Here is a 24,905-nt window from a genome sequence, read left to right on the forward strand (position 1 = left end):
TTTTGATACTGTCGCAAAGCTAACTAAAAATAAAAACCAGCATTCAACAAGAGAGGATAGCTTATGAGTGTCTTCGATGAAAAGATCATGATCATTAGAAAGCAAATTACGGACTCCTCTTTGTATCTGCATATTTCTCCAAAGCTCAGTTGTCCTGAGTCTGCCAGGACCTAGGATCAATGGAGACACTCACGTTTTTTTAATCCTGTATCTCTTGACACATTCATGAAAATAGTCATGGCCTCTAAACCTTCAAGCTGCACACTGGACCCCATTCCAACTAAACAACTGAAAGAGCTACTTCGTGTGCTTGGTCCTCCTATGTTGACCATAATAAATGGCTCCCTATCCGCCAGATGGCAGTAATAAAAATGGCAGTAATAAAGCCTCTCTTGAAAAAAACAGACCTGTAAAATTTAAAAAAAAATATTGGCCTATATCGAATCTCCCATTCCTCTCAAAATGTTTAGAAAAAGCTGTTGCGCAAATAATGTATACGAAGCACTTCAGTCTGGTTTTAGACCCGATCATAGCACTGAGACTGCCCTCGTGAAGGTGGTAAATAACCTCATATTGGTGTCAGACCAAGGCTCTGCATCTGTCCCTGTTCTCCTAGACCTTAGTGCTGCTTTTGACACCATCGATTACCACATTGTTTTGGAGAGATTAAAAACCCTAATTGGTCCACACGGACAAGTTCTTGCCTGGTTTAGATCTTATCTGTCGGAAAGATATCAATTTGTCTCTCTGGATGGTTTGTCCTCTGACAAATCAATTGTAAGTTTCGTCGTTCCTCAAGGTTCCGTTTTAGGACCACTATTGTTTTCACTATATGTCCTACCTCTTGGTGATGTAATTTGGAAACACAATGTCAACTTTCACTGCTATGCGGATGACACACAGCTGTACAATTCGATGAAACATGGTGAAGCCACAAAATTGACAGGCCTGGAAGCCTGTGTTTCAGACATAAGGAAGTGGATGGCGGCAAATGTTTACTTTTAAACTTGGACAAAACAAAGATGCTAGTTCTAGGTCCCAAGAAACAAAGAGATCTGCTGTTGGATCCGACAATTCATCTTGATGTTTGTACAGTCGTCTCAAATAATCTGTGAAGGACCGTTACTCTGGACCCTGATCTCTCTTTTGACGAACATATCAATAATATTTCAAGGACAGTTTTTTTCCATCTTCGTAACATGGCAAAAATCAGAACCTTTTTGTCCAAATTGATGCAGAAAAACGAATCCATGCGTTCGTCACTTCTAGATTAGACTACTGCAATGCTCTACTCTCTGGCTACCCGGATAAAGCACTAAATAAACTTCAGTTAGTGCTAAACACAGCTGCTAGAATCCTGACTAGAACCGAAAAAATTGATCATATTACTCCAGTGCTAGCCTTTCTAGATTGGCTTCCTGTTAAGGCTATGGTTGATTTCTGCTAACCGACAGGTTTTACTGATAACCTACAAAGCATTACATGGGCTTGCTCCTGCACCTATCTCTCCGATTTGGTCCTGCCGTACATACCTGCACGTACACTTCGGTCACAAGATGCAGGCCTCCAGCTGGAGGCAGGGATTTCTCTTATAGAGCTAAATTTTTATGGAATGGTCTGCCTATCCATGTGGGAGACGTAGACTCGGTCTCGACTTTAAGTCATTACTGAAGACATCTCTTCAGTAGGTCCTATGGTTGAGTGTAGTCTGGCCCACGTGTGTGTAGTCAACCCCTTATTACGGGGGCTGAGTCACTGGATTATTGGTGCTCTTCCATGCCGTCCCTAGGAGGGGTGCGTCACTTGAGTGGGTTGATTCACACACGTGCTCTTCCTGTCCAGTTTTGCGCCCCCTCGGGCTTGTGCGGTGGAGGAGATCTTCGTAGGCTATACTTAGCCTTGTCTCAGGTAGTAAGTTAGTGGTCTGTTGATATCCCTCCAGGGGTGTAGGGGCTGTGATTTAGCAAAGTGGGTAGGGATATATCCTGCCTGGTTGGCCTGGTCCAGGGGCATCGTCGACCCAGCTGTCTCAGTCTCAAGTCTCTATGCTGCAATAGTCTACGTGCTGGGGGGCTAGGGTCAGTCTGTTAAATCTGATGTAATTCTCCTGTCTTACCTGATGACCCTGACCTGTTCACCGGACATGCTACCTTTTCTCGGACCTGCTGTTTTTGACTCTCTCTCTCTCTCTCCATCTCCCCCCATTTCTCTCTACCGCAACCTGCTGTCTTGACCTCTGAATGCTCGGCTATGAAAAGCCAACTGACATTTACTCCTGAGGTGCTGATCTGTTGCACCCTCTACAACTACTGATTATTATTTAACTCTGCTGGTCATCTGTGAACGTTTGAACATCTTGAAGAACAATCTGGCCTTAAATGGTCATGTACTCTTATAATCTCCACCCGGCACAGCCAGAAGAGGACAGGCTACCCCTCAGAGCCTGGTTCTTCTCTAGGTTTCTTCCTAGGTTCCTGCCTTTCTAGGGAGTCTTTCCTAGCCACTGTGCTTCTACATCTGCATTGCTTACTGTTTGGGGGTTCAGGCTGAGTTTTTGTATAGCACTTTGTGACATCTGATGTAAAAAGGGCTTTATAAATAAATTTGATTGATTGATTCATACTGTAAGTGGTTCAGTGGGTTGAAGCTGACAAGACATAGCCAGCTTCAAGAGCTGGCAAGACATAGTTGACAAGACATAGTTTGTGGTTTTATATCCCATGAGGGATACATATGCCATGCTCTTATGAACCATAATTCACTTTGAATAACAGTGACCACAATGTTATTTAACTGTACCTCAGTGAACTCTACGTTGGCTGGGTCTCCCAGAATCTGACCGTCGGGTTGCTTGTAACCGGCATAGCGAATCAGCTGTGTGTTCCACACCCGGAAGTCGTGCTTGCCATCTGTCCTCTGAGGAAATATGGTAATGGCAGATCTGAAAAAAATTGAAATGACCAGGTGTGAAAGTAGATTTAATTTCTTCCCTTAATTCTATGTTCAGGCTCCTTGGGCCTGAACATAGAACTACATAAAGCAGAGGTGTGGATTCGAGTCACAAATATGATGACTTGCAACTCGACATTGACTTTAACACCAATGACTCGTGACGTGACTTTGCCTTGAGCCCAATGACTCGACCTGACTTGATATCCTAAAAAAGTGTGCAGCACATCAACTCTTAATTTAACCGATTACAGTTTGAATCAGACAGCAGCCAAACAAATTGTGCCAGCTGAGAAAAAGTTGTGCGTGGCAGTGTAGAGGAACATCGGCGGTGAATTCAGAAGGAGCCCTTGGAAAGATAACACCCCAAATTACTATTTTCGGATATAAAGACGAAGCTGTATCAACACAAAACGTATTGCAACTTACAAAACATGCGGGAAGAAAATTACAGACGGAGGTGCAACAATTTCCAACTTTGTTTGACATTTGAAGCTGCACAAAGAACGGTAAGTCGTGGCTAATATAGCCAACAGCTACAGTCGTATGAAAACGTTTGGGCACCACTCTGAGGCTGCATAATAATTTACTCTGTCGTCACAGAAAATGATCACAGTGGCATGCCAATACCGGGGTATTGTCCAAAGATGTTTAGTGTAGCAATATTAAGTTGTATGAAATTAAATCAGATGTGAAAAATAGGCTATGTAAAAATATGGGCACTCTTGTCATTCTGTTGATTTGAATACCTGTAACTACTTAGCACTGATTAATTGGAACATACAATTGGTTTGGTGAGCTCATTAAGTCTTGAACTTCATAGACAAGTGCATCCAATCATGAGAAAAGGTATTTAAGGTGGCCAATTGCAAGTTGTTGTTCTCTTTGACTCTCCTCTGAAGAGTGGCAACATGGGGGCCTCAAAGCAACTCTCAAATGACCTGAAAACAAAGATTGTTCAACATTATGGTTTAGAGGAAGGCTACATAAAGCTATCGCTGAGATTTAAGCCGTCAGTGTCCACTGTGAGGAACATAGTGAGGAAATGGAAGACCACAGGCACAGTTCTTGTTAAGGTCAGAAGTGGCAGGCCAAGTAAAATATCGGAGAGGCAAAGGCGAAGGATGGTGAGAACGGTCAAAAACAGCCCACAGACCACCTCCAAAGACCTACAACATCAACTTGCTGCAGATAGTGTCACTGTGCACCGTTCAACAATTCAGCGCACTTTGCACAGGGAGAAGCTGTATGGGAGGGTGATGCGGAAGAAGCCTTTTCTGCACACACGCCACAAACAGAGTCGCTTGATTTTGGAATAAGGTGCTGTGGACTGATGAAACAAAGATTGAGTTATTTGGTCATAACAAGGGACGTTATGCACGGCGGCAAAAGAACACAGCGTTCCAAGAAAAACACTTGCTACCCACAGTAAAGTTTGGTGGGGGTTCCATCATGCTGTGGGGCTGTGTGGCCAGTGCCGGTACTGGGAATCTTGTTCAAGTTGAGGGTCGCATGGATTCCACTCAATATCAGCAGATTCTTGGGAATAATGTTGAAGAATCAGTCACAAAGTTGAAGTTACGCCGGGGCTGGATATTTCAACAAGACAACGACCCAAAACACTGCTCAAAATCTACCCGGGTATTTACGCAGAGGAGCAAGTATAATGTTCTGGAATGGCCATCCCAGTCCCCAGACCTGAATATCATTGTGAATCTGTGGGATGATTTGAAGCGGGCTGTCCATGCTCGGCAACCATCAAACCTAACTGAACTGGAGATGTTTTGTAAGGAGGAATGGTCCAAAATACCTTCATCCAGAATCCAGACACTCATTAGAGGCTATGGGAAGCGTTAATTTAGCAAAAGGAGGCTCTACAAAATATTGATGTGATTTTTCTATTGGGGTGCCCAAATTTATGCACCTGTCTATTTTTGTTTTGATGCATATTGCACATTTTCTGTTAATCAAATAAACCTAATTTCACTACTGATATATTACTGTGTCCATCAGTTATTTGATAGATCAAAATGAAATTGCTGATCCAAACACCCAATTATTTATAAATGGAAATCATGGAAATTGTCAGGGGTGCCCAAACTTTTTCATACGACTGTATATATTTTATAACTTTACTGGTGTATCATGTAGACTAATGTAACGTTAAATCAATGAGCCTCCACACAGTCAGTCAGTGCGGGAACGTGAAAATTGCACCCAAGATTGAGCTACACCTGGCTAGGCAGTTGGTAACCTAAATCCTGCCTGATGTTCCTAAAACAAGGGTCTTTCTCATGGCTACCCATGTATTTCCATGGAAAAATAACATTTATTTGGAAAGTAATACATCTCTTTTTAAAAGCATTCATGATTTGTGTAAATGTAATATACTAACTATTATTCCTGTTAAAAATATGAAATGGTATTACATTTGGTGAAGAGCACATTATGACTTATTTAGGACTCGAAACTCAAAATTAAAGACTTGAGGCTTGACTCGATACTTGACGGTCTTGACTTGAGACTTGACTCAGACTAGCCTGTCTTGTCTTGGGACTTGACTTGGGACTTGACTTGAGTGCTAAGACTTGAGACTTACTTACAATGACTTGGTCCCAAATATTTGTCGCTTAACTTTTGAAATGTATCCTTTTAACGTGGCATGAACATAAGCAGTCATGATGTTTTCATCTGATTGTCAAACAATCACTTTAAAAGGTTCCAGTTGGCCTGGCAAGCTGCAAATGTTTGTTGACTCTAAAATAATTCCCGCGTCCATACAGTGCATTGTGCACCAGTCATTTGAAGAATGGAAAGAGACATCGCCAACAAAACCCTAAGAAGTGTAATGAATGACATCCGGTGATTGTCCTTCTTTGGGCCTACATCTCATTAGACCTGAACTGTCTGCGCTCCACTATCTGCGCTCTTCTTGGTCGTTTCTGCCTCGCAAAATTTCACTGTTATTGTCAAACCACCCCTCATTTTTATGAGCGCATTCCACAGGTTTTCAAGTCCGTTTGCTCTGTTTTCATTAGGGGGACATGCGTAATGATAGATAATAGTGTAGTAGCCTACAGTAGTAATTATTGTGATACGCTCATGTTGAACCAATACGGCATAACCCCACTATTTGTTATTATTTATTAACCTTTATTTAACTAGGAAAGTCAGTTGAGAACAAATTCTTATTTACACTGACGGCCTACCACGGCAAAACCCGGACGACGCTGGGCCGCCCTATTTTGTCAATACTCTGCTTACTTTCACCCCTGCAAAATAAAGCCACCCTCCCCCAGCAAGAGAGCGAGAGAGCGAGAGAGCGAGAGCGAGAGCGCGAGAGAGAGCGAGAGAGAACGAGAGAGAGCGAGAGAGAGTGCGAGAGAGAGGGAGCGAGAGAGAGTGCGAGAGAGAGAGAGAGAGAGAGAGAGAGAGAGAGAGAGAAAGCGAGAGCGCGAGGGCGCGAGATAGAGAGAGAAGAGAGAGAGAGGCGAGCGAGAAAGCGAGAGAGAGAGAGGCGAGCGAGAGAGAGCGAGGCGAGCAAGAGAGAGAGAGCAAGAGAGAGAGAGCGAGGCGAGCGAGAGAGCGAGGCGAGCGAGAGAGAGCGAGCGCGAGAGAGCGAGAGAGCGAGAGAGCGAGAGAGCGAGAGAGCGAGAGAGCGAGAGAGAGAGATTTGAATGACGGTAGTATACAGACTATCTATGGCAATGCAACAAATGAAAGTCTACTCACATAGTATCTAAAGGTTAAGCACAGTTTAACCCAGGGGTCTGTGGGATAAGGGAGCCTGGACAGTCTGGCAGGGCTAAAGCTGGGTTACTTTTAGTCCGTCCCTGCTGAACCACTGAACCCATCCTGTTGGGCTACGCTAAAGCCATGACAGGGAAAACCTGTTGATTCTACTGATCTGTCTGTAAATCTAAATCAAATCAAATTTTATTTGTCACATACACATGGCTAGCAGATGTTAATGCGAGTGCAGCGAAATGCTTGTGCTTCTAGTTCCGACAATGCAGTAATAACCCAGCGGAACAGTGAGAGGAGAGCAGCTGGTATGATCTGGGGCAGTTAGATACAGCATCTGGGCACCAGTCTCTCTACTATGCTCTGTTTACAGACCAGAAACTGGTGGTTATGTGTGGCTCAGTTAGTAAGAGAATGGTGCTGGTAATGATAAGTTCCATGGTCAATACAAGCCCCCTAAATGTTAAGGGAATAGACAATATTTTTGGAGGCTGAATCAGAAGCAGTCTGCAGATCAGCAAAGTTGTGATTTAGCCAACTCCATACTCATTTGATGTCATGCTATACAAAAACCTGACAGAGGACATGGCTAAATCACAAACTGATCTGCTATCAGGCTTCTGCTACATGCTGACAGTGGCTGAATATTTTTTGATTTATGATATCAAGGACTATCAGCGGTCTTTGGGAATGTGAGGTGAGGCGACAGACAGACAGACAGATAGACAGACAGACAGACAGAAATGGAAAGAGGGAGAGATGGAGAGATGAAGACAGGGGGAGATGGAAAGAGGGAGAGATGGAAAGAGGGAGAGAGGGAAAGAGGGAGAGATGGAAAGAGGGAGAGAGGGAGAGGGAAAGAGGGAGAGATGAAGAGAGGGAGAGATGGAAAGAGGGAGAGAGAGGGAGAGATGAAGACAGGGAGAGATGAAGAGAGGGCGAGATGAAGACAGGGAGAGATGAAGACAGGGAGAGATGAAGACAAGGAGAGATGAAGAGAGGGAGAGATGAAGACAGGGAGAGATGAAGAGAGGGAGAGATGAAGAGAGGGAGAGATGAAGACAGGGAGAGATGAAGAGAGGGAGAGATGAAGAGAGGGAGAGATGAAGAGAGGGAGAGATGAAGACAGGGAGAGATGAAGAGAGGGAGAGATGAAGACAGGGAGAGATGAAGAGAGGGAGAGATGAAGACAGGGAGAGATGAAGAGAGGGCGAGAGGGAAAGAGGGAGAGGTGGAAACAGGGAGAGGTGGAAACAGGGAGAGATGAAGATAGGGAGAGATGGAAAGAGGGAGAGATGGAAAGAGGGAGAGATCAAGAGAAGGAGAGATGGAAAGAGGGAGAGATGGAAAGAGGGGGAGATGAAGAGAGGGAGAGATGGAAAGAGGGAGAGATGGAAAGAGGGCGAGAGGGAAAGAGGGCGAGAGGGAAAGAGGGAGAGATGAAGATAGGGAGAGATGGAAAGAGGGGGAGATGAAGAGAGGGAGAGATGGAAAGAGGGAGAGAGGGAAAGAGGGAGAGATGGAAAGAGGGGGAGATGAAGAGAGGGAGAGATGGAAAGAGGGAGAGATGGAAAGAGAGAGAGATGGAAAGAGGGAGAGATGGAAAGAGAGAGAGATGGAAAGAGAGAGAGATGGAAAGATAGAGAGATGGAGAGGGAGAGAGATGGAGAGGGAGAGGTGGAGAGGGAGAGGTGGAGAGGGAGAGGTGGAGAGAAAGAGATGGAGAGGAAGAGATGGAGAGGGAGAGGTGGAGAGGAAGAGATGGAGAGGGAGAGTGAGAGATGAAGAGATTAACTGAGGTTCAAGGTGACAGAAAAATAGAAAACAGAGAGAAAACAGAGAGATCCAGATGGAGAAACTAAACTAAAGGGAAGTGAGTGACAGACCAGCAGAACATAGAGAGGAGAGGAGACAGAAAAGAGACAGAAAGACAACACTGAGAAAAGGGACAGGGAAACGAACAAAAACGATTTGAGAAAATGAACAGCAATTTTTAAAGGAACAGGTTGGCTTTCTTTTATCTAGCGAGGTCTTTTTTATTTGTCTAAATTTGCACTACCAACTCACCTCAGGTTTCCTTTATTAGTGGCATACTTGATGTGATTGCAGATGTAATTGTACATTCCGTGAGCCGTTGTGCAGTCCCTGGCATCGAATACCTGTTACAAAAACATGTATTTAAAGAATGTTACTCCAATATTTTGAACACTACCACAGTTTTATTGAGTGCAATCTTTCATCCTGAAGTTCTTCGTCATGTCACCACTCATGAAACAACTCAAATTCAACACATATTAAAGAATCCAAGGACCTCAGTAAAAGCATGTTGTCATTTCTTGTTACCGCTATATGGTCAGGCAAATAAATGAATGCGGCATCACTCTATTTTCCATTACAGTGTGATTTGTTTCACCTTAGATATCACTTCTTTCATCCTCAGCCTATATTTGATAGTTTTACTCCTAACCTTTGGGATGTCTGCCCTGCCTCCGTTAGGGTGTATATATAGACATAAAAGCCAATAAGTTATTGAAATAAAATGGTGAAATACATCACTCTGCAATGCATTCATTTATTTTTCAAAGTTGACCTTTCCTTCTATTCAGTGCTTTACCCGATAGGTGCAAATTAGTCACATGTATTGACATATTACACAGATCATGACGAGAGGCGAGAGGCGTGTTATGTACCTCCATTCCAGTGGATTTTAGATGTTTCTTCATAACTGGTGGCATATTAGCTTTAATTTGGACAAAATCTAATCGAATTGTATTGGTCTCGTACACATATTTTGCAGATGTTATCGCAGGTGTAGCGAATTGCTTATGTCCCTAGCTCTAACTGCAGTATACCTTACAATGCAAAACAATACATACAAATCTAAACTAAATCAAAAATAATAAAGAAATGAAGAAATATCAGATTGAGCAATGTCAGAGTGCAGAATTTAAATATATAAATATATATATATACAGTGGGGAGAACAAGTATTTGATACACTGCGGATTTTGCAGGTTTTCCTACTTACAAAGCATGTAGAGGTCTGTCATTTTTATCATAGGTACACTTCAACTGTGAGAGACGGAATCTAAAACAGAAATCTGGAAAATCACATTGTATGATTTTTAAGTAATTAATTTGCATTTTATTGCATGACATAAGTATTTGATCACTTACCAACCAGTAAGAATTCCGGTTCTCACAGACCTGTTAGTTTTTTTTAAGAAGCCCTCCTGTTCTCCACTCATTACCTGTATTAACTGCACCTGTTTGAACTCGTTACCTGTATAAAAGACACCTGTCCACACACTCAATCAAACAGACTTCAACCTCTCCACAATGGCCAAGACCAGGGAGCTGTGTAAGGACATCAGGGATAAAATTGTAGACCTGCACAAGGATGGGATGGGCGACAGGACAATAGGCAAGCAGCTTGGTGAGAAGGCAACAACTGTTGGCGCAATTATTAGAAAATGGAAGAAGTTCAAGATGACGGTCAATCTCCCTCGGTCTGGGGCTCCATGCAAGATCTCACCTCGTGTGGGGCATCAATGATCATGAGGAAGGTGAGGGATCAGCCCAGAACTACACGGCAGGACCTGGTCAATGACCTGAAGAGAGCTGGGACCACAGTCTCAAAGAAAACCATTAGTAACACACTACGCCGTCATGGATTAAAATCCTGCAGCGCACGCAAGGTCCCCCTGCTCAAGCCAATGTCCAGGCCCGTCTGAAGTGTCCCTATGACCATCTGGATGATCCAGAGGAGGAATGGAAGAAGGTCATGTGGTCTGATGAGACAAAAATAGAGCTTTTTGGTCTAAACTCCACTTGCCGTGTTTGGAGGAAGAAGAAGGATGAGTACAACCCCAAGAACACCATCCCAACCGTAAAGCATGGAGGTGGAAACATCATTCTTTGGGGATGCTTTTCTGCAAAGGGGACAGGATGACTGCACCATATTGAGGGGAGGATGGATGGGGCCATGTATCGCGAGATCATGGCCGACAACCTCCTTCCCTCAGTAAGAGCATTGAAGATGGGTCGTGGCTGGGTGTTCCAGCTTGACAACGACCTGAAACACACAGCCAGGGCAACTAAGGAGTGGCTCCGTAAGAAGCATCTCAAGGTCCTGGAGTGGCCTAGCCAGTCTCCAGACCTGAACCCAATAGAAAATCTTTGGAGGGAGCTGAAAGTCCGTATTGCCCAGCGACAGCCCCGAAACCTGAAGGATCTGGAGAAGGTCTGTATGGAGGAGTGGGCCAAAATCCCTGCTGCAGTGTGTGCAAACCTGGTCAAGAACTACAGGAAACGTATGATCTCTGTAATTGCAAACAAAGGTTTCTGTACCAAATATTAAGTTCTGCTTTTCTGATGTATCAAATACTTATGTCATGCAATAAAATGCAAATGAATTACTTAAAAATCATACAATGTGATTTTCTGGATTTTCGTCTATCACAGTTGAAGTGTACATATGATAAAAATTACAGACCTCTACATGCTTTGTAAGTAGGAAAACCTGCAAAATCGGCAGTGTATCAAATACTTATTCTCCCTACTGTATATACTGCTTACAGTGCTGTTACTGACCTGTAGTTTGGACCACTGGATGCGTCCTACACAGTGTTGTTACTGACCTGTAGTTTGGACCACTGGATGCGTCCTACACAGTGTTGTTACTGACCTGTAGTTTGGACCACTGGATACGTCCTACACAGTGTTGTTACTGACCTGTAGCTTGGACCACTGGATACGTCCTACACAGTGCTGTTACTGACCTGTAGTTTGGACCACTGGATACGTCCTACACAGTGTTGTTACTGACCTGTAGTTTGGACCACTGGATACGTCCTACACAGCGGGAAGCGTTCCTCCAGGCGTGTTTGGCTCCGTAGATCAGCTCTGTGTCCTTCAGCTGGTACGTTCCAGAACCCTCTATCTCCTTAGTCGCCTCCTCGAGCCGGTCAAGGTGGGCCTTCGAGCCAAACCTGTTACAGTATACACAGGCAGGAGGACAGAGCCGGGGGTAACACAAGGGTCATGTCAGAACAATTGCATTTAGAGTCCGTTTTGCATCAAAAACATTCTCTAAACCTCTTTAGGCTATTCTTAGCTGCTGGGCTGCTCTGGCCCCGGGGGTCCACCGTCCTGTGGATTGGCATTCTGGCCCTGGCCTAGTACACCCGAAGCCAGTAAAGCATGTTTCACAAAGTTCCTGAAGCGTGGGGGTGTGTTGGGTTGGGGCGTTGCAGCGCGGTGGACCCCTGGGGCTGGGGTGACCAAGCTACAGTATATTGTGTGCAAGTAAAAAGAGCTATACATTATTATTGTGAAATGAATTATATGGAGGCTGTGCTCTTCCTGAATGTATAGGAATATATATGTATGTGTGAGCCACAGGAGGCTGGTGGTACCTTAATTGGGGAGGACGGGCTCGTGGTAACGACTGGAGCGGAATCAGTAGAACGTTTTCAAATACATTAAACACATGGTTTTCATGGTTTCCAGGTGTTTGATGCCATTCTATTGGCTCCGTTCCGGACATTATTATGAGCCGTTTCCAAACCTTTCCCCCAAACCTTTCCCTCAATAAAATACATTTTATTTGTTATAAAAAAAACCATTATGGGCACCCAGGCATGAGTGTCACAGAGAAAGAGGTACTTTAAAGTAACACATTTTTAGAGTACTATTTCCATCATATGTATATGAGGACAAACAAATTACATTTGTACTACTGGTGAGGATGCTGGCAATGAGGGACGCATGCAAGTACATTCAAAGGTATGTAAATAACTAAAGTATAGGGTGTTTGTGCAACTCTCCTGCCTTTTGATGGAGGTGTAGTACTGGTCTATGAAGTCAGTAGCCAGCGGCAGCAGCTCTTCTTTGGTCCGAGACTCATCTGGCTTGCGGCTCCCCTGACTTGGTGTCATGATAGACCCGAAACACACACGCTCAGTGCACATCGGCAACTGAAAGGCAACGTGGATGACATTACATCACACAAGGCTCTGATCACATGTAATTTCCTTGTAGAACAAAAGCCATTGAGGAATCACATGGCTTCCATCTATAGTAATCACAGTTCTGATCACACATCACAGCCCCCAGGGGACTTCTGATCACACATCACAGCCCCCAGGGGACTTCTGATCACACGTCACAGCCCCCAGGGGACTTCTGATCACACATCACAGCCCCCAGGGGACTTCTGATCACACATCACAGCCCCCAGGGGAAAAGTATATGTGTTCTTTGTCTCGTGCAGGTGCATTCTCTCTCTGACCCTCTGTCCCTCTCCCTCTCCCTCTCTCTCGAGGTCATGGGTGGTCAGTCCTTACATCCATGGTTCTGTCTATGAATTTGAGAGTGGTTACATTTCTCCAGCCCCATCCCTCAGCTCTTTGTTATTGCTCGAACTGCAGATTGCCCCTTTCAACAGATATGTCCAGAATGACTGAATTATTCATTGAGTTATAGTGGCAGCCTCAGAGAGCGAGAGACACATGTGGGGACACAAATATGGGGACACAAATGCGCGCACAGGAACACTACCTGATCTAACGAGCACACAAGGGGACAGCTTTATTACAGGCCATACTGTTTCTAACTGTCTTCATCTCCCCATAGAAACAACAGAGACAGCACTATCAACAACAATGGAAGGGATCTGTTGTAGCTCTGTCAAAGCCTGGGTCTGTACTTTGTCAATGGTAGCTTACGGGGGGACTCTTTGGGGAGATTCACCTATTGCTCACCTCTTGGCCACAGCACAGTAGACTATATGATTACAGACATTGACCCTTTCTCTCCCAGCTCATTCACTGTCAAGCCACTAACACCTCTGTCTGATCACAGCCATATTACGTTGTTTCTGAAAAGAACAGACATGGAAACAACCAGACATTCACAGCCCAGTGAGCTGTACAACATCAGACATTCACAGCCCAGTAAGCTGTACAACATCAGAAGTTCATACAGATGGGCACAAAACAGCACAGAAGAACACCAGAAAGCAACCAGTAACCAACATATACAACACTCTTAGATAACTGTCTGGATAGCACATTCACTCACAGTAAAGAAGGCATCAATCTGGCAGTAAAAAACATCAACTATATATTCAGGCAAACGGCAAAAGAAGCACATTTGAAATGGATAAAAAACAAAACAAAACAAAACAAAAAAGATCACAGATGACAACTGGTTTGATGCAGATTGTAAAATTATAAGGAAAAAACATAGAACACTGTCAAACCAAAAGCACAGAGACCCAAATAATGGTGAATTACGCCTTCATTAATGTTGAATGGATTAGAAAAAGCTATAAAGGACAGTCAAAATCCATTGGACTCCCCAATTACTGACCAGGAGCTCTGTAAGAAACTAAACTATTACTGACCAGGAGCTCTGTAAGAAACTAAACTATTACTGACCAGGAGCTCTATAAGAAACTAAACTATTACTGACCAGGAGCTCTGTAAGAAACTAAACTATTACTGACCAGGAGCTCTGTAAGAAACTAAACTATTACTGACCAGGAGCTCTATAAGAAACTAAACTATTACTGACCAGGAGCTCTATAAGAAACTAAACTATTACTGACCAGGAGCTCTATACGAAACTAAACTATTCCTGACCAGGAGCTCTATAAGAAACTAAACTATTACTGACCAGGAGCTCTATAAGAAACTCAACTATTACTGACCAGGAGCTCTATAAGAAACTAAACTATTACTGACCAGGAGCTCTATAAGAAACTAAACTATTACTGACCAGGAGCTCTATAAGAAACTAAACTATTACTGACCAGGAGCTCTATAAGAAACTAAACTATTACTGACCAGGAGCTCTATAAGAAACTAAACTATTACTGACCAGGAGCTCTATAAGAAACTAAACTATTACTGACCAGGAGCTCTATAAGAAACTAAACTATTACTGACCAGGAGCTCTGTAAGAAACTAAACTATTACTGACCAGGAGCTCTGTAAGAAACTAAACTATTACTGACCAGGAGCTCTATAAGAAACTAAACTATTACTGACCAGGAGCTCTATAAGAAACTAAACTATTCCTGACCAGGAGCTCTATAAGAAACTAAACTATTCCTGACCAGGAGCTCTATAAGAAACTAAACTATTCCTGACCAGGAGCTCTATAAGAAACTAAACTATTCCTGACCAGGAGCTCTATAAGAAACTAAACTATTACTGACCAGGAGCTCTATAAGAAACTAAACTATTACTGACCAGGAGCTCTATAAGAAACTAAACTATTCCTGACCAGGAGCTCTATAAGAAACTAAACTATTACTGACCAGGGGCTCTATAAGAAACTAAATTATTCCTGACCAGGAGCTCTATAAGAAACTAAACTATTACTGACCAGGGGCTCTATAAGAAACTAAACTATTACTGACCAGGAGCTCTATAAGAAACTAAACTATTACTGACCAGGAGCTCTATAAGAAACTAAACTATTACTGACCAGGAGCTCTATAAGAAACTAAACTATTACTGACCAGGAGCTCTATAAGAAACTAAACTATTCCTGACCAGGAGCTCTATAAGAAACTAAACTATTACTGACCAGGGGCTCTATAAGAAACTAAATTATTCCTGACCAGGAGCTCTATAAGAAACTAAACTATTACTGACCAGGGGCTCTATAAGAAACTAAACTATTACTGACCAGGAGCTCTATAAGAAACTAAACTATTACTGACCAGGAGCTCTATAAGAAACTAAACTATTACTGACCAGGAGCTCTATAAGAAACTAAACTATTACTGACCAGGAGCTCTATACGAAACTAAACTATTCCTGACCAGGAGCTCTATAAGAAACTAAACTATTACTGACCAGGAGCTCTATAAGAAACTCAACTATTACTGACCAGGAGCTCTATACGAAACTAAACTATTACTAACCAGGAGCTCTATAAGACACTAAACTATTACTGACCAGGAGCTCTATACGAAACTAAACTATTACTGACCAGGAGCTCTATAAGAAACTAAACTATTACTGACCAGGAGCTCTATAAGAAACTAAACTATTACTGACCAGGAGCTCTATAAGAAACTAAACTATTACTGACCAGGGGCTCTATAAGAAACTAAACTATTACTGACCAGGAGCTCTATAAGAAACTAAACTATTACTGACCAGGAGCTCTATAAGAAACTAAACTATTACTGACCAGGAGCTCTATAAGAAACTAAACTATTACTGACCAGGAGCTCTATAAGAAACTAAACTATTACTGACCAGGAGCTCTATAAGACACTAAACTATTACTGACCAGGAGCTCTATAAGAAACTAAACTATTACTGACCAGGAGCTCTATAAGACACTAAACTATTACTGACCAGGAGCTCTATAAGAAACTAAACTATTACTGACCAGGAGCTCTATAAGAAACTAAACTATTACTGACCAGGAGCTCTATAAGAAACTAAACTATTACTGACCAGGAGCTCTATAAGAAACTTCAGGCTCTCAAATGTAAAAAAACATGCGGACCTGATGGCATCCTAAATTAGATGCTCAAACTCACTAGTGCAAAATTTGAATTGGCTATAATAAAACTGTTTAATTTGATCCTGAATGTAGGTTATTTCCCTGAAATCTGGAATCAAGGACTCATAACCCCAATCTTTAAAAACGGAGACAAATTTGACCAACAATTACAGAGGCATGTGTGAACAGTAACCTGGGGAAGGTTTTCTGTAGTATTATAAATGTAAGAGTTCTAAACTTCCTTAATAAGCACAATGTCTTGAGTAAAAGCCTAATTGGATTTATACCAAAACATCGCACAACTAATCATATTTACACCCTACACACCCTGATAGATAAACATGTCCACCAAAATAATACCATATAATGCCTTCGTCGGGGTTGCAATCTGAGCCCTACACTCTTCAATATTTACATCAACGAATTGGCCACTATTCTCGAAAAATCCTCAGCCCCTGGTGTTAGTCTCCACAATTCAGAAGTTAAATGCCTACTCTTTGCAGATGACATGTGCCTACTGTCACCCACAGCACATGGCCTACAGCAGAGCCTGGACCTGCTAGAGCAGTACTGCCAGACCTGGGCCCTGGCAGTAAACCCCAAAAAGACTAAAATAATGATTTTCCAGAGAAGATCCAGATCTCAGGGAATAAGACCAAAGTCTAATTGGTACAAAATATATAGAGTACTGCACACACTACAATTACTTAGGTTTAAAAATAAGCTCAACTGGACACCTTAATGAGGCAGTGAGAGAGAAAGCACGCAGGGCATTCTATGCCATTAAAAAGCTAATTCAAATTGAAATACCTATTCAAATTTGGCTAAAACTAATTGAATATGTCATTGAACCAATTGCACTTTATGGCAGCGAGGTATGGGGTCCACTTGACAAGATTTCATCACATGGGACAAACACCCCATTGAAACCCTGCATGCAGAGTTCTGTAAGATTATCCTACATGTCCAGAGGAAAACTACAAACAATGGATGCAGGGCAGAATTAGGCCAATATCCACTAATAATAAAAACTCAAAAAAGAGCAATTAAGTTTTGGAAACATCTAAAATACAGTGACCCCCTCTCATATCACTACCAAGCCCTGCAATGCCAAGAGCTGAGCAAAGAAAAGAGTCCCCTCATCTAGCTGGTCCTGGGGCTGAGTTCACAAACCTGTTCTACTAACACACTGAAGCCTCAGGACCAGAAAATCCAATCAATCAGGATAAACCAAAGTACAACACAGTCAAAACTACATTGCTTATTGGGAAACACAAGCACAAAGCAAAATGCAGTGCTATCTGACCCTAAATCGACAGTACACCGTGGCTATTTGACCACGGTTACTGATCAAAACCTTAGAAAAACCTTGACAAAGTAGTGAGCACAGCCTTGCCATTGAGAAGGGTAGACACAAGAAAACCTGTCTCCCTGTAGAGGAAAGGCTGTGCAACCGCTGCACAACAGCAGAACCTGAGACGGAGCTGTATTTCCTATAAAACAATTAGAGTGTCATTTCCCCAAATTTGAAACCCTTGTTCAAGGTTTCAAAGACCTCTATGATGAGAGTAGGCTACCCGTCCTGTTGGGGGTGGACGCAGAGAGCTGTGGGTTGGCAGCGCACTACATTGCTGCCTGCCATAAGTTGAGTGATGTGATAAGCACATGTCCTCTACTGTATGCTTATTGTTGTGGTTATTTTGACACTTGGTTATTGTTGTTACTGTTGTCCCATTGACAATTTTGATTCTCATTTTTATATTGTAAATATCCAAAATAAGCTTTGGCAATATGTACATTGTTACGTCATGCCAATAAAGCAAATTGAAATTGAATTGAGAGAGAGAGAGAGAGAGAGAGAGAAAGAGAAAGAGAAAGAGAAAGAGAAAAAGAAAAAGAAAGAGAAAGAGAAAGAGAAAGAGAAAGAGAAAGAGAAAGAGAAAGAGAAAGAGAAAGAGAAAGAGAAAGAGAAAGAGAAAGAGAAAGAGAAAGAGAAAGAGAAAGAGAAAGAGAAAGAGAGAGAGAGAGAGAGAGAGAGAGAGAGAGAGAGAAAGAGAGAGAGAGAGAAAGAGCTTGGGAATTTATTATAAGCGAGAGAAAGAAAGCCCCAGGGGACCCATCGCTCAAGCCGTGGCATTTCTGTTTTACAGAGAGAGAGACACTAAAGGAATTCTTTATTTAGTGTCTGAACATTCTTTAGCAGTCACTTCCTCTAAACAATAAAAAGGAAACATTTCTAAATGTAATGCAGCGAAAACAGCAAACTAACGATATCCAAATAGGATTTTAGTAACCACATGGTCGACCTGTTACAATACATCAATCATGAAGTATATGACAAATATCCACTTTGTAATAACAAATTTGTTGAACGTGTGCCAATCCAGGGTCTTTCTTCTATCCCCTACAGCCTGCGTTCCATTGACCTCTTTACCGCATCTATGCATTCGCCAAATTAGACAGAGAGAAAAAAAAAGGCAGAAAATGTTTGGCCGAGCACGAACACAGAGCGGAAATTTAACAGTAACTCAACAACGCTGCCGCTAAAATGGGCAGTCTAGTCATGTTGGATGAACCACACACCCAATCACTCTGTCCAGCCACTCAGGCCTTGCCCTAAAAATCCCTTCCCCCCCTCTTCCCGTACTCAAACAACCTCATCCTTAGTGTGACGCTCGCTTAAGTCGCAGAAGTAAACAAGACGTACAAAAACAGCCGATGAGAATGACGAGGGGAGATAAGAGAGAGGGAGAGGGAGATAAAGAGGGACGCAGGGGGACAGAGAAAGAGAGAGAGACAGAGAAAGAGAGAGAGAGAGAGACAGAGATACAGAGAGACAGAGATACAGAGAGACAGAGATACAGAGACAGAGGAAAAGGATATACAGTACATGTATATATACACATAAACTACATGACCAAAAGTATGTGGACAACTGCTGGTCGAACATCTCATTCCAAAATCATGGGCTTTAATATGGAGTTGGTCCCACTTTGCTGCTATAACAGCCTCCACTCTTCTGGGAAGGATTTTCACTAGATGTTGGAACATTGCTGCTGGAACTTGCTTCCATTCAGCCACAAGAGCATTAGTGAGGTCGGGCACTGATGTTGGGCGATTAGGCCTGGTTCGCAATCGGCGTTCCAATTAATCTCAAAGGTGTTCGATGGGGTTGAGGTCAGGGCTCTGTGCAGGCCAGTCAAGTTCTTCCACACCGATCTCGACAAACCATTTCTGTATGAACCTCACTTTGTGCACGCGGGCATTGTCATGTTGGAACAGGAAAGGGCCTTACCCAAACTGTTGCCACAAAGTTGGAAGCACAGAATGGTCTAGAATGTCTTTGTATGCTGAAGCTTTAAGATTTCCCTTCAAGGGGCCTGAACCATGAAAAACAGACCATTATTCCTCTTCTACCAAACATTTCAGTTGGCACTATGCATCGGGGCAGGTAGCGTTCTGCTGGCATCCACAAAGTCTAGATTTGTCTGTCGGACTGCCAGATGGTGAAGCATGATTTATCACTCCAGACAAAGCGTTTCCACTGCTCCAGAGTCCAATGGCGGCGAGGTTTACACCACTCTAGCCGATGCTAGGCATTGCCATGGTGATCTTAGGCTTGTGTTCGTCTGCTCGGCCTTGGAAACCCATTTCATGAAGTTCCTGACAAACAGTTATTGCGCTGACGTTGCTTCCAGAGGCAGTTTAGAACTCGGTAGGGAGTGTTGCAACCGAGGACAAACTATTTTTACACGCTACGCGATTCAGCACTCGGCGGTCCATTTCTGTGAGCTTGTGTGGCCTACAATTTCGCAGCTGAGCTTTTTTAGACATTTCCACTTCATAATAACAGCACTTTGACACAGTTAACCGGGGCAGTTCTAGCAGGGCAGAAATTTTACAAACTGACTTGTTGGAAAGGTGGCATCCTATGAATATGCCACGATGAAAGTCACTGAGCTCTTCAGTAAGGCCATTCTACTACCAAAGTTTGTCTATGGAGATTGCATGGCCATGACACACCTATCAGTAACGGGTGTGTCTGAAATAGCCCAATCCATTCATTTGACGGGGTGTCCACATACTTTTGTATATATAGTTTATATACAGTGCATTCGTAAAGTATCCCTTCACTTTTTACACATTTTGTTACGTTATAGCCTTATTCGAAAATGGTATTTATTTTGATTAAATCCTCATTAATCTACACACAATACCCCAGGTTTTTACAATTGCTATGAGACTTGAAATTGAGCTCAGGTGAAATTGTTTCCATTGATCATCCTTGAGATGTTTCTGCAACTTGATTGGAGGCCACCTGTGGTAAATTCAGTTGATTGGACATTATTTTTAAATGTACAAACCTGTCTATATAAGGCCCCACAGTTGACAGTGCATATCAGAGAAAAAAAACAAGTCATGAGGTCGAAGGAAATGTCCGTAGAGCTCCGAGACAGGATTGTGTCGAGGCACAGATCCGGGGAAGGGTAGCAAAAACTTTATGCAGCATTAAAGGTCCCCAAGAACACAGTGGCCTCCATAATTCTTAAATGGAAGAAGTTTTGAACCACCAGACTCTTCCTAGAGCTGGCCGCCCAGCCAAACTGAGCAATAGGTTGGAGAAGGGCCTTGGTCAGGAAGGTGACCAGGAACCCGATGGTCACTCTGACAGAGCTCCAGAGTTACTCTGTGGACATGGGAGAACCTTCCAGAAGAACAACCATCTCTGCAGCACTCCACCAATCAGGCCTTTATGGTAGAGTCGCCAGACAGAAGCCACTCCTCAGTAAAAGGCACATGACAGCCCGCTTGGAGTTTGCCAAAAGGCACCTAAAGACTCTCAGACCATGAGAAACAAGATCTGATGAACCCAAAATTGAACTCTTGGCCTGATTGCCAAGCGTCACGTCAGGAGGAAACCTGGCACCATCCCTACGGTGACGCATGGTGGTGGCAGCATCATGCTGTGGGAATGTTTTTCAGCAGCAGGGACTGGGACACTCGTCAGGATCAAGGGAAATATGAACGGAGCAAAGTACAGAGAGATCCTTGATGAAAACCTGCTCCAGAGCGCTCAGGACCTCAGACTGGGGCGAAGATTCACCTTCAACAGGACAACGACCCTAAGCACACAGCCAAGACAACGCAGGAGTGGCTTTGAGACAAGTCTCTGATTGTCCTTGAGTGGCTCAGCCAGAGCCCAGACATCTCTGGCGAGACCTGAAAATAGCTGTGCAGCAACGCTCCCCATCCAACCTGACAGAGCTTGAGAGGATCTGCAGAGAAGAATGGGAGAAACTCCCCAAATACAGGTGTGCCAAGCTTGTAGCGTCATACCCAAAGAGACTCAATGCTGTAATCGGTGCCAAAGATGCTTCAACAAAGTACTGAGTAAAGGGTCTGAATACTTACTTAAATGTAATATTTCAATTTAATATTCAATTAAATTTATAAAAACATGTTTTTGCTTTGTCATTATCGTGTATTGTGTTAAGATGTCTGAGAGTTAAAAAGATTAAATGAATTTTAGAATAAGTCTAACAAAATGTTTAAAGGTCAATGGGTCTGAATGCTTTCCGAAGATACAGTGAGCGCCTAAAGTTTTGGGACAGTGACACACTTTTTGTTGTTTTGGCTCTGTACTCCAGCACTTTGGATTTTACATTATACAATGACTATGAATTTAAAGTGCAGACTGTCCATTTTTATTTGAGGGTATTTTCATCCATCGAGTGAACCGTTTAGAATTTACAGCACTTTTTGTACATAGTCGCCCCATTTTAGGGGACCAAAAGTATTTGGACAAATTCACTTCTATGTGTATTAAAGTAGTACAAGTAGTTTTGACTTTTCAAATTTGTCAGATGCATTTGTGCATCTGTAACTTTCTCACTCATCATTATTCACGATTCATTCAGGACTATCCGTAATCATGGTTGCAGCCACATGAATGTAGAAGTGTTAAGAAAAATAATTTCTATTGGGCACAAAATAATCTGAAACATAACTTCAACACACATATAAGTGAATTTGTCCTAATAGTTTTACTCTATTAAAAAGATGGACTGTTTACCAAAAGTGCTGTAATTTCTTAACGATTAAATTAAAAAGTCATTGTAATTGTATCATTTCAAATTCAAAGTGCTGGAGTACACAGTCAAAACAACAACACATGTGGCACTGGCACTGTCCCAGAGAGATAAAGAGACAGAGACAGAGACAGAGACAGACAGAGACAGAGACAGAGAGAGACAGAGACAGAGACAGAGACAGAGACAGAGACAGAGACAGAGACAGAGACAGAGACAGAGACAGAGACAGAGACAGAGACAGACAGAGAGACAGACAGAGAGACAGAGACAGAGACAGAGACAGACAGAGAGAGAGATGGAAAGAGGAAGAAAGAGAGGGGAAGTGAGAGAGAGATGGAAAGAGGAAGAAAGAGAGAGGGGAAGAGAGAAAGGGGAAAAAGGGTGATGATGAACAGAGTGTTAAAAATAAAACAAAGGATTCACTCTTGCCTCAATACTTCCGCTCGACATAAAGCTCTGGGCATTCATGCCACGCAGCTGTTCTTTATATGACTGAGAAAAACATAATTCTGTGATTTTTTATACATCTGAAGATGTGCTATTAGAGACGAGGCACATTCATTGGGATGCATAGCAGGCTGTCGTCCGATAAGTCGCTGAAATAATTAGCTAGGCTCATGTTAAAAGACCAGGCGACGGCTGCAGAGCTATCTGTGCAGATGAATGGCTAAATGCTTAAGATGGGCAACTCATGAGGGGCCACAGTGGCTTGCGGGTATGCATCCCCACATCCATCCCCACATCTGTACCCACATCCATCCCCACATCCGTACCCACATCCGTACCCAGATCCGTCCCCACATCCGTACCCACATCCGTACCCACATCCATCCCCACATCCGTACCCACATCCGTACCCACATCCATACCCACATCCATACCCACATCCATCCCCACATCCATCCCCACATCCATCCCCACATCCATCCCCACATCCATCCCCACATCCATCCCCACATCTATACCCACATCTATACCCACATCTATACCCACATCCATCCCCACATCTATACCCACATCCGTACCCACATCCATCCCCACATCCATCCCCACATCCATCCCCAAATCCATCCCCACATCTATACCCACATCCATCCCCACATCCGTACCCCCATCCATACCCACATCTATACCCACACATGCAGTCAGTCGGCTCCAGCCTTTTGGGGCTCCTAAGTTACATTTTGCCATATGCTGGAGAGAAATGTTTACAGTTTTTAAGATTATATCTGTGTGAGAGTGACTGACAAAATCAATGGGGGCCCCCACAGTCGATAATTCAACCATGATTACTACACGTTTAGATAGCTGGCTAGACTAACTTACCAATCTAAAACCTGCTGATATGGGCTAATTGAGTGACTGCTGATATGGGCTAACTGAGTGACTGCTGATATGGGCTAATTGAGTGACTGCTGATATGGGCTAATTGAGTGACTGCTGATATGGGCTAATTGAGTGACTGCTGATATGGGCTAATTGAGTGACTGCTGATATGGGCTAATTGAGTGACTGCTGATATGAGCTAATTGAGTGACTGCTGATATGAGCTAATTGAGTGACTGCTGATATGGGCTAATTGAGTGACTGCTGATATGGGCTAATTGAGTGACTGCTGATATGGGCTAATTGAGTGACTGCTGATATGAGCTAATTGAGTGACTGCTGATATGAGCTAATTGAGTGACTGCTGATATGGGCTAACTGAGTGACTGCTGATATGGGCTAACTGAGTGACTGCTGACATGGGCTAACTGAGTGACTGCTGACATGGGCTAACTGAGTGACTGCTGATATGGGCTAATTGAGTGACTGCTGATATGGGCTAACTGAGTGACAGCTGATATGGGCTAACTGAGTGACTGCTGATATGGGCTAACTGAGTGACTGCTGATATGGGCTAATTGAGTGACTGCTGATATGGGCTAACTGAGTGACTGCTGATATGGGCTAACTGAGTGACTGCTGATATGGGCTAATTGAGTGACTGCTGACATGAGCTAATTGAGTGACTAAATTTGACTAAACTAAATTTTGAAATTTCACCTTGTGTATTCTAATATTCTAACTCTCAACAGTAAGTTGAGACCTCGACGGAGTTCCTAAAAAATATATATTATTATAAAAAAATATATATTATCTGCCGTATTTGTAAGAAAATGGCTATATAAGTACACACTAATTTGATTAAATTAATTGTTTGATTGATTAGCTAATTGACTAATCAATTGATTGATGAGAGGAAGCAACTGTTGTACAGATGAGAAGCCACACAGTCCGTTGACTGATTAATTGATTGGCTAATTGGTTAATGATTAACAAATTGACTGATTGATTGATGAGAAGAAGCCAGTGTCTGCAGACGAGAAATAAAGTCAGTTCCGTACCTTACTAGAGCTGTGGTGTAGAGTGTCATTGTACGTGACTCCAGTCTCCACATTCTTGATCTTCATGAAGCGATGGCATTTGGATGGGCTGCCATTCTGGAGAGCCTTGTTAGGGGATATCCTCCCTTGGGCTGAAGGCTAGAGGGAAGAAGCAGATGTTTAGGAGAATTCATACACTTTAGTCAGTAGACTAGCCGATAAT

General features: G+C 43.0%; 1 protein-coding gene across 2 annotated transcripts in view; it reads right to left on the reverse strand.

Moving 5' to 3' along the window:
- LOC110535113 (nitric oxide synthase, brain) overlaps nucleotides 1-24,905 on the reverse strand; it is a 94,372-nt gene that overhangs the window by 55,479 nt on the left and 13,988 nt on the right. For both annotated transcript variants that reach the window (XM_036936304.1, XM_036936303.1), the window contains exons 4-8: nucleotides 24,704-24,841; nucleotides 12,526-12,671; nucleotides 11,522-11,684; nucleotides 8,761-8,852; nucleotides 2,800-2,941 (exon numbers count right to left, since the gene is read on the reverse strand). In XM_036936304.1, coding sequence (XP_036792199.1) covers nucleotides 2,800-2,941; nucleotides 8,761-8,852; nucleotides 11,522-11,684; nucleotides 12,526-12,671; nucleotides 24,704-24,841 — 681 coding nt within the window. The remainder of the gene's footprint in view (nucleotides 1-2,799; nucleotides 2,942-8,760; nucleotides 8,853-11,521; nucleotides 11,685-12,525; nucleotides 12,672-24,703; nucleotides 24,842-24,905) is intronic.

This window comes from Oncorhynchus mykiss, chromosome 11, assembly GCF_013265735.2.
Source record: "Oncorhynchus mykiss isolate Arlee chromosome 11, USDA_OmykA_1.1, whole genome shotgun sequence".
Lineage (NCBI taxonomy): Eukaryota > Metazoa > Chordata > Actinopteri > Salmoniformes > Salmonidae > Oncorhynchus > Oncorhynchus mykiss.